The sequence below is a fragment of the Dipteris shenzhenensis genome, chromosome 12, assembly GCF_047967505.1.
Source record: "Dipteris shenzhenensis isolate YYH24624 ecotype China chromosome 12, Dip_SZ_1.0, whole genome shotgun sequence".
In the NCBI taxonomy this organism is placed as follows: domain Eukaryota; kingdom Viridiplantae; phylum Streptophyta; class Polypodiopsida; order Gleicheniales; family Dipteridaceae; genus Dipteris; species Dipteris shenzhenensis.
In genome coordinates this window covers 51882761-51893624 of record NC_141607.1, presented here as the reverse complement: position 1 = coordinate 51893624, position 10864 = coordinate 51882761, and the positions used below count along the sequence as shown (strand labels likewise).

Genomic DNA, 10864 nt, shown 5'->3' with positions numbered 1-10864 from the left:
ATGTAAAAAATCCATAGAAGCAAATAAGATGCTGAAATATTTCATACCTCTACAAATCTAGCAAAATGTTGAGTTCATTGATACAACAATAATAAATGACATTGAAGAACGATTAGTTGGGACCCGAGAATAGCATTTACACAAATTTGAGAATTGACACATGGTGCACAGTATGGGGTACAAGGTAGCATTGTCAACATCGTTGCCAATATAAGAAAAGTACAACATGTCTTACCATGATTTATTATCGATGAATCATCCATAGTACTTGGAATTAAAAAGAAACTACAACATAAGACCATGTACTTGCTCGATAAAGTTCGTCCAACTATCTTGATGCATGCGTTACACACGCTGGTTCAAACACCACTTTACAAATCTAACAATGTAGAAATTAATGAACGATGGACCGATCATTTACAACACACACTATATTCGGAACAAAATATACAAGAAGAAGACAACAAACAAGAACACAATATAGACGATATTGAGGAGACCTGCATAGACACTTTAATACATAACCTTATTATAGTAGCTGAACAAGTCATAGACTATGAAACAAACATTAGATACGTGGATCCTGTGAGAACAACAAACCATTGAGATTGTTTCAAGACAAGCATAGTGAAGAGTTCAAATTTCCCTACAATTTTCTTTAGCTTGGAACGCACTTCTCCATACCACAAAGAGAAACTCAAGAAAGATGCATTTGCGATTATGATATGATTAGGTCCTCCAACATTCTTTGTGACGTAATCATGTGCTAAGATACTATGGAAACCTCTGACAAAATGCTACACACAAAATATTCAACCAACAAGAGAAAACACATAGTACAAGAAAGCATGAGCATTGAAATAAGATAATTAATAAGAGATAATCCACCAATCTATGCAACTCACAAACTTTAATGATTCCTCACTCTAATAATGAAGGATGAACAATTGCTTGGAAATGTACTCGACTACTTCTTCATGACAACAACAAACAAACAACACAAGAAAATGATATCGAACACATGAATAATAATGATACTAAGATAAATAAAACCCATGACCTACAACATAATGATTTTCCTACTTATGACATTGCATTAGACATGAAAAAACATACATCGAAAAACATTGGATGATAGATTCATCAGTCCTATTAAAAAAAAATCGGCATGCAGAATGATGAATATTTTAAGATGCTCCGATCTCTAAACATTGCACAAAGATAACTGTTTGACGACATCATGATACGAAAAAGAAATCGTCCAATAGAAAAAATACACTTATTCCTCACAAGTGGAGCTGGCATAGGGAACATATCTCTTGCTCCTTATAGTGCAAGGCTTGCTACAGTTTAACAATCAATCTCTCGCGCGTATAGATTATGAATTACTACATGTATTGATCTTAGCTTCCCCACAGGAAAAGCAGCTTACAACATAAATGGAATCACTATACACTCTGCATTACATTTACCATTACAAGCCAAAAACTTAAACCTCCTTTTTGAAAGAAAAGCTAGACACACTAATTTGTCTCTATGAACAAGTGCAATTAATAGTATTTCACGAGATCTCATTAGTGGGAAGATGACTTTAGATTTTGTAGACCTTCGCATGAGAACCTTTAAAAGAAGTCAAATAGGGTTTGTTGGAAAAGTTGATGTCATCTACTGTGGAGATTTATACCAAGCCAAACCAGTCAAAGATAGTTATCTGTGGAGACTCATTATAAACATTAGCGAGCACATACTGGCTAACAAAACCTCGATGTGACGAGCTTCAAAAAACAATGCGGCAAAACAAAAACCAATTCATAAAAGCCCTAAACTCTTTTAGAAACTACACGCATGATGCTCAACAAATACAGTACATCAACCAAAATTGCTTCCGTGAACCACCCCAAGATCATACTTTCCCACACCTTTACCCAAAGTCCTAGACCCAATCAACCCTTTAGTTTACTAAGTTTTTTGGGCATTAAGTTTAGTGATTTTTAAGGGGTTTTTTTGGGTTCATTTTAGCGCTCTTGAAAGGGTTTTTTCAGCCACTTTTTATGAGCTATGTTTATGCCACTTTCCTTCCATCACCAGGCTTCAATGGCTCAAGCACTTTGTATATTTCAAGTGTCCTTCGTTTTCAAGTGCTTTCCCACATAGATTGAAGATTTCTTGATCATAATGAGATTATTGTTGCCATGGGAGAGCCTCCGATCTAGAGAGCAGAGAGAATAATATGCCCACATATTTACTGTAATTGCACTTGTATCCTTTTGGTTTCCATAAAACCGACACACTCATAAGAACTCTTTGTATTTTTGGATTAGATGTTGCCCTTGATGATCTAATAAGTCAAGAGGTAAGACATTCCTTCCTATATCATTGCCATCCTTCACTCATTGCCCATGGAGGAGGTTATTATACCTCATTGCCAAATGAGGAGGTGTTGCTATCCTCACAAGTTAGAGGAGTTACAATATTCAGAGAAGCATAAAGATGTTTGTAAAAGCTTAATTGGTTCTATGTGCAAGCTAGTTGAGTAAGGGTGGCAATCTTGCGATGGTCATGGTGTGAGGGTGGCCAAGGCAAAAAGCATATGGAGGAAATTAAATGACTATCTAAAACATGTCATATACAAGAAAACAAATGACTTCAAAAGGTGAAACTCCTGCAACCATCAATTACATCATTTGTAAAATTTGATCTCATACATGCCTAAGATACAAAGGCATTAAGCTTGTGATTATTTGTAGCCAATGTAACCCTCTCTAAGTGTTACATTGAGGGAGAGTGTTGAAAGAATAATGGTTTAGAAACACTTCATAGAGGTGAAGGTTGAGTGTATGCACATGTTCTCATGTAAAGGGTCACATGAAACATCATGGGCCTCATAAATGGTCTCACATGGATCATGCCAATGTATAATGTGGTGGAAGATACAAACATGTGTGTGGATATGGATGTACATAAGTTTTGGGGTGTATAACCCAAATGGGTCGAGTTCTTGGTCCTATTTGGAGGGAACCAACAAGAGTCTTTTTGCATGGATTGAAATACACTGGACCTAACCTTTGTATACTCAAAGTCTCTTTGTCTCTCACATGTGGTGTCTCTCTCCTTTATCTTCTCTACCTCCTCAATCTTCTTTATTCTCTCTATATCCTCCATGTAGTCTCTATCACTCTGTCTCTTGAGCACATTGATCCTATAAATGTTTACAAAAAGAGAAAGGGACGGTTGGAGAAGAGAGGGAGAGGCATGAGCACCGTGAAGGCGAATGCAAACGCAATCATGGCAACAACACAAGGGAAGATAAGAACACAAGACACAAGAGAAAAGTGCTCAAGACCAATCTTGGAGGAAGGATGTTATGTTCTTGCAAACACATAATGAGCCAAAATGCCAAAAAGTTGACTTTTAGATAGACCTTTTGAAGGAGGAAGGTTTGACCCTAACTCTCCATTGATCCTTATGTAGCACTCACAAAGTCAATGTGGCTTGAGGCTTCATTCTAGCTACTCCTAGTGAAGGGAACAGCTTATTTGGATCCCTAAATAAACAAATGATACAAGCTAATACCACATATTCAAATTTGTACAGATGTTAACCAATGTGGTTAACATAGAGAGAGAGAAAGGATAGAGTGTTGTACAAGGACATCCTAATCCCATAGTCGGTTGCTATTAACTAGAATGAAATATAAAAACCGTTATAGTAGATGAAATTTTGAGTACCTCACAAGTCTGTTTTAAGAGAATTTGCCAAAACAAACTATTTGTAATACTTCTACAAAGAAATGCAAGATATATGAACCAATGACAATGCCAAAGTTGGGTGCCCATGTTGGTAACAAAAATAGTTTACTATATTGGTCAATGGAAGGACCTTCCATAGACAACTTGTTGCCAACCCACAATCCCCTTGAAATCCTCCCCCATCTTTGAAACAATTAGAGCCAAAAAGAAGGAATAAAAATTGAACCAAAGACACATAAGAGAAACACACACTAGTGCAAGTGACCTTGCCAAAGTCCATTGCAGCCAAGATAACTATAGCTCCTTAGTTCGTAAACTCAATCCCCATATTAAGGGTAAGACAATGTGGGTCGATGGGCATGGATGATAGCTTTGATCCCAACATACTAATAGGATTCAAAATTGACCATCCAAGGCTTGGGAAAAACATCCACTTTAGTAGCACCCATAGACATGGGAATTCTAATGATCCCTCCTCACCATGTAGAAATGCATACTCTTGTAGAGGCACCAAAGTGATGACAGCCTAGTGGTTCAAGGCTTTCATAGACTCATAGGTTCAATTCTTGTAGCCCTTGTGGTGGTAGCGATTGCCCACATGTTGGGATTGGGCTAGAATGAGCATTTATTGTTGGGTCATGAGCTGCCTCCACTCTTGGAGGTGTAACATGCGAAGGGACATGAGCCCCCCTTAATTACTATGTCAATCGGGGGAGTTTCCTTTTTTTTTCTTGGAAAGGCATTCTAATGTGTTCCCTTGGACACTAAAATAACCAACAAGCCTATGATGTGAGGAGAGAAAAAGAGGTGCCATGGGAAGATGAAGTAGAGCAAAAAATAATGAACATGCTGATATAGTATGTTGGCATTATTATTGACATCTTTTGACACTACAGGCAGCTCTCTCCCCACTTGGCATCCATTTGGTAAAACTTTTTTGCAAGCTACAAATGGACCCATACACTTTAGAAAACACCTTAATTTTCTATATTGCATCCACTTTACAGTCTTCTACTTTGGAAAAGGCTGTCGTGTCGTGTCTTACATGTTAAATTGTTTCCATGATGGCAAGCTTATACCCTCTAAACGCTCTTTCACAATACCCTTCTTGAAAAGCCATAATTGGTATAGTTGCTGGAGCAAAAACCAAGGGAGACAAAAGCCATCCTTGTTGAATTATCCTTCTGATGTCAAATTTGTAATGATTCCACCATTGAGACAAGCAATTGTGATGCGTTTGCCAATATAGCCTTGAACATATAAACAAAACTATCATCAAATCAAGAGTCTTCAACACATTGTTCCACCTTAAGCGGTTATACCCTTTGTTGAAGTCTAGTCCAAATAAGATAGAAAACATAGACTATGAGTAGAAATGTTCAAGATATTTTCAAAGGAATTTGTGTCTTTGTGAAGTGACATGCTTAGCCCTCATAGGCATAATTTTATATGATGTGTTTTGATTGCCACGTTAGGGCCTATTCCCACTACTAGTTAATAAAGGGCTCACTAAGGATTTTAACGAAAGCCCACCTTTCAGTTGGGATTCAAGGAGGTCCACTTATGCTAAATTTGTTAACAACATGTTGAATTGAAAATTTAACCCCTAGGAAATAGGTACTTTAAGGACCTTTTGTGAGGGGATACAAGTTGAAATATAGAAAATAAGGGTTTAACCTACTGGTGGGAAGTGGGAATGCTACTTTACTTGAGACATTTGTGCTACGTATTTTTGAGGGTTAAGACTAAATAAGAATTATAGAGTATGGGTACTCGTTTGAAAGCTCTTGAAAAGACTTGAAGCCATTGTGATTATAAGCTAGACGTATAGTGTAAATATATACCATATTGTGGGAAAAAACATGAGAGATTTCTTGTTTGGACCACTTTATCCATAATATTATAGGTACATCATAGGTACTATGGAAATGGAATTTTGCTGTTACTAATATATATTATGGAAAGATTTTCAATGTCAAGGGGGTACATCATAGGTACCAATGGAAATGGAATTTTGTTGGTAAGATAAACTTTAATGTAACATGGTTTAACCTTGTAAGGACGTTTTAAGGAAAATGGCACTTAATTAACATGCTTTAACTTTTAAGGAAAATTGGCCCTTAATTAACATGTTTTCAGCTTCTCAAGTTTCCACGTTGTTCCTGCGCTTCCTTTGAAAGTTGGGCGGATTCTTGAGCTGCCCGTCGTCTACCTCCTTTTCACCAATCATGCCTCACGTGCAATTCTGCAACCATGGAAACGTCGAGGGAAAGAAGCACAATTCGTGCGAGGAAGCAACCTTACAGAGTTTGAAAAGAAGCATGGCGTTGGGAAGGTGATTGGACGGAGATTGCGAAAAACGCAATCTTAGAAGAGTACAAATACCAGGTATGAAGTTAAAGAAGCTCTTTCAAACACAGAGAGAGAGAGAGAGAGAGAGTACTTAACCTCACGGAAGAGCGCAGAGCGAACCCGCCTTGCTCATTCAATTTGCGCTAAAGTAGCTTGACACCCACATCAGTTGCTTCAAGAATTAGTTCATATACGTGGGAGATGCAAATCTTTTTTTTCAAGAAAGAGTCAATCGAACTGATTTGTAACATCGAAGAGCATTCCATTTCAAGCAAAACACCCTCGTAATCAGGCATATAGGAGCACCTTTTTTATGATGAGATTTGTTACACAACAAATGCGTCCTTCCCTATAACAGGTATATGCCGTTATTATGCAGGTACAGGGCTGGCGACCATGGCAGGAATTACAGAGGGTGTACATAATTTCAAATTACACAACGACCTATCAACGTACCGGTTTCGAAGTGCACTTATCAAATACCAGGCAAGTTTACCCGGTGTCATCTCGAGAAAGAGAGAAACCACCTTGCTTGCGGCCCACAAAAATGACTACAGCAGAGGACTTCATCGGCATTGTAGCCTTCTCCCGGGAGGAGGAACTACACACAAAAACAGGAATTTCATTCCTCGTTTCGGTGGGCATATATCTTCAACAGCTAAAGTTGGTTTACATATCAATTCCGAGAAACGTGGTGACGCATTACTAGCACACGGTGAAAGAGGAAATTCTTTCAGTGGATTGCTTGAACATGCCAGGTAAAAGCTTGTTCCCAAGTGAGTGCATGTACACTATTTGTTCCAATATCAGGACAACCAGTGCAAATAATCACTTGCGTTGGCCAACCGTCCTTTTTTTAACATTACTTCTACTCGTAACTTACAGCTTAAAAATCACCACAGTTCAGGTTCAACTAACTCTTTCTTGTCTTCTTTGCAATACGTTGGGGCCAGTAATTCATTTGATCGTGCAGCTGAACATTTGCGGGTCCATGATTTTGGGAGAGAAATTGCTATTCTTGCTTTGCCTGCTGTAATGGCACAGGCCATTGAACCCATGGCACAGTTGATGGAGACCGCGTATGTGGGGAGATTAGGTACTTACAAAGGAAACAACTACTTTTGCAGTGGCTTGTTTGATTCTATTAGTTGACGTTCTTCCACATAGAGGAAATGCCGTGTTTCAAACAGTACCTTTAGCAAAGGTATCTGGAGTATGAGCAGAGCCTAGTTGTAGTTTGAGATTCTTACTGACCATGATTTAGTTATATAAGATAACTTAGAGCGTGGAAAGCAAGGTGGGATGAAGTAATGGAAGTTGTTGAATTTTTTAAAAGATATAGTCAGGGAGGTGTTTGCAGTTTCTACGTTGTGCATTACAGATTTGAAGATTCTTTCCGCCACTCTTTCTTCATTGAGGCAATGAGTACTGACAACTTTACCAAAGAAAACCCTCTATATTTCTGTTGAAACTCTTTCTTGCCTTATTGCAAAATACATTTTGATCATGAGGAGAACCTTTGAACCGGACAATGGGCAGTGGTCCATGACTTCTGTCTTTGCTGTTTTATTTTAAGCAATGTTGAGTTGGTGGTTGTATGACGTTTAAATTCGTGTTTGTTTTAAAATAGATTGTTTTTTCTGTTGGAGAAGGTCCTGTGGAGCTAGCTGCAATGGGTGTTTCAGTTTCGATTTTCAATTTGGTCTCAAAGATTTTCAATGTTCCTCTGCTCAACGTGACCACTTCATTCGTTGCGGAAGATGATACTGCAACTGCCATGGAAACTCCACTGGAGAAGGCAGCACCTTCTACTATACCTTGTCAGGAGATCAAGTATGGTATGTGGTCTCTATGCTACCTGCTTGCTCTTTTTGGCCTGTTGTTGCAGATTCCACCTGACAATGTGGTATACTATGATGACAGATCATGCATTCTCTCAGAGTGAGTTAACTGATGGATTACAAATTACTTCAAAGAAGCGCATTGTGCCTGCAGTTTCATCTGCCCTCTTCCTTGCATCAATTCTTGCTGTTGTGGAAGCAGCTGTTTTGGCCTTAGGGGTTGGCCCTATTTTGACTCTCATGGGCGTGCCCGTGGTAAGGAAAGTACGCTTATGAAGCAATACATTTCTGCAGAGAGTCAGAGGATTGTTATATACATTTGATTATAATTACTAGGCAATTTCATATTGCTAGACATCATCAGTGTGAGTATGATGCTGATATATGTTGAATTTGTAAGAAACGCTGATTTTCCCTATGCCTAGCTTGCTTGAATGGATCGCTCAAGTAACTAACTGTTGGCTCTGCTCATAAGTGGGGTACTTGATGAAAGAGAGGGAAGTCTTTACATTTCCTTTGTCTATTGTATTCGTCTCTGTTGGTCGAAACCTGTGATAGGTCTGACCTCAATAGAGTGTGCTCTAGGCACTCTGTCTCGCTCGTGATCTTTGCGTCCCTCTCTTAGTGGCACCGTGTCGGCTCATATCAGCTAGCTCCTCTGCTTAGTCCAGGAGATGACTCATATGTATAGAAGTCTGTGCCTCGTTGCTGTGCCTGGTCAGCCTCTCTGTCCTGTGGTCTAGCTGCCTCCTAGTGTCTCCCTGTGCCGGCACATCTCCATGAGATAGAGCCCAATACAGACCTGGTCATGGAAATGGATCAGTCGTGATAGTGGTCCGAAGCCACTCGCCTCCAGGTAGGGACAGTGGTAGCATCCCCGTATCTCATAATAGGCTGGGCAAATACAAAGAAAATGCTCCTCTGTCTCAACCGCCCCCAGCATACATAGCATGCAAATCCTATGCTCTCTAGGTATACTTGCAGCTCTGCCCGCCTCAATCCTCAACTGATGGGACGAAACCTGCATCTGTCCAATGACAATCCTCAGTGCATGTGAGACTCTCTGTCCTCAAGGTACTGGGGTCGGATGATGAATCCCTCCTCCGATACTCTCAGAAGTGGTCGCAATAGAACTAGATCTTGGTTGGGAGCTCCTGGTCCCCTTCCCAAGTCGGAGATGTGTGGAGCTGGAGGAGATCTAACCGTATGATATAGTTGATCTCATCTCGTGGAATCGACTACGGAGGCGTGTCCATGCTGTATTGAAAGGGAGAAAGTGGATATCGTGCCTGGCAAGCCAGGTGGATATACATGCATACCATGTGTCTGCCCCACCCTCCGCTAGTCGTCTGGATGACTCCAAGGCCAGCTTCGGAAGTCTCCGGTGAGGTAAGTCCCAAACTCTATGGATGAAAGTCACTGTTTGAAAGATGGCATCAACTTGAAGAGGTGTCATCGTGAACTCTGTCTGTACTATCTCATGTGGGACTGAGGGCTTACGCCGAATCATCCTTGACCTCATAATCACATGTAGCCGCTCAAATTACTCCATTGTGTCTTCGGGATATCACATTCCTAGAAGGGTGTTGCATACATGGTAGTTAGCCGCACTAGCGTATCGAAAAGCCAGCCCTTCGTCGGTGGATCCTGGAAATGTGCCTCGAAGCACTGTCACTCCGCCCCGTGTGTGTCGTGCCTGGGCTGCATGGGTCATTGTGAAGAGGGGTCCTGTGAAGATTGCTCCCAAATATGTGTAGGAACTGTACTATCTCCATTGGCTCACCACCACAATAAGTGAAGCTGAGTTGGTTGAGCATTGTGCGTGACGTGTTGAAGACCATAACCTTGGTCTTCCCAAGGTTGACTCTAGGGCTTCCAGATGTCTCTGCAGCCCTTTCGCTGAAGATGATATAAGGACTATGTCATCAGTGTATAGCAGTATCTATATCATGAGGTCGGCCAGTAATGATCCCTCACCTGCTAGGTGGTCTATGAAGGATGTGATCTCATAGATGTAAAGTCCGAAGAGAGTCGGTGAGAGGGGGTAACCTTGCTTTACCCCGATCGTGCTCTCGACCCAATCCAATAGACCACTTGGGGCACGAACTCAACCTCTGACTAATCCATATAGGCTCACCACCCCCCAGATCAACGTCTCTAGAATTCGCATCTCCAATTCGCATCTCCTGTAGTCTCCTGATCATGCGGGATTGTGGGACTGTGTCAAAGGCCTTCCGAAAGTCTATGAAGCATGTGTGGACTTTCTAGTGTCTGACCTCGCCTCCTCATTGATAGCCCTCAGAGTGAAGATGTGATCTAGTGTAGAGTGTTGCCTCCTGAATCCTGCTTGCCCTACCCGCTGTCCCCGTGTCTCTGTATGACTGCTGATCTCCCTCTCTAGTACCGATCCGTAAATCTTGGCCAGTGTGTAGCCAATCATGAGGGTGTGGTAGTTCCCAGTGTCCATGGGGTCTCCTACTTCGTGTATTGGTACAATAGTGGTGGTGCTCCATGCCGGTGGGAAGCCGTGGCATACAACATGGTTGAACATCTGTGCTAGAGCCGGGGCTAAGACCTCCTACCCATGTGCGAAATGCTGAGTCCGTAGGCCCTCATGGTCCTGTGGTTCCGGTTGTGTAGCCGGTGGAGCGCAGCCCGTACATTCTGTGTGGTGAATAAGTGATAGGTAGTGGGTCTGGGCATAGAGGACATGTCCGGTGGTGTTTGCATAAGGACATCATATAAGGAGCATGCATAAGTGTGCCACACTCTTGGATCAGTGATGGGAATGGGTTGCTTCCTTTCCGAAAGAAGTCCCCATCCATGGTCAGGTCCCCTCCTCGAAATGATCTGATGATCTCATCCATCCTCTGTGTGAGGAAGCCCGTCTCTTGTGGCGTGTCAGTCGCCGTGGGAAGATCT

At 41.2% G+C, this 10864-nt stretch overlaps 1 protein-coding gene across 1 annotated transcript in view; it reads left to right on the top strand.

The window, feature by feature from the left end:
- The first annotated feature begins 5909 nt into the window (after positions 1-5909).
- LOC147896371 (protein DETOXIFICATION 44, chloroplastic-like) overlaps positions 5910-10864 on the top strand; it is a 40790-nt gene continuing 35835 nt past the window's right edge. The window contains exons 1-5 of the mRNA XM_087382414.1: positions 5910-6137; positions 6481-6859; positions 7055-7197; positions 7754-7939; positions 8025-8197. Of these exons, the coding sequence (XP_087238540.1) occupies positions 6498-6859; positions 7055-7197; positions 7754-7939; positions 8025-8197 (864 nt within the window). The 5' untranslated portion in view covers positions 5910-6137; positions 6481-6497. The remainder of the gene's footprint in view (positions 6138-6480; positions 6860-7054; positions 7198-7753; positions 7940-8024; positions 8198-10864) is intronic.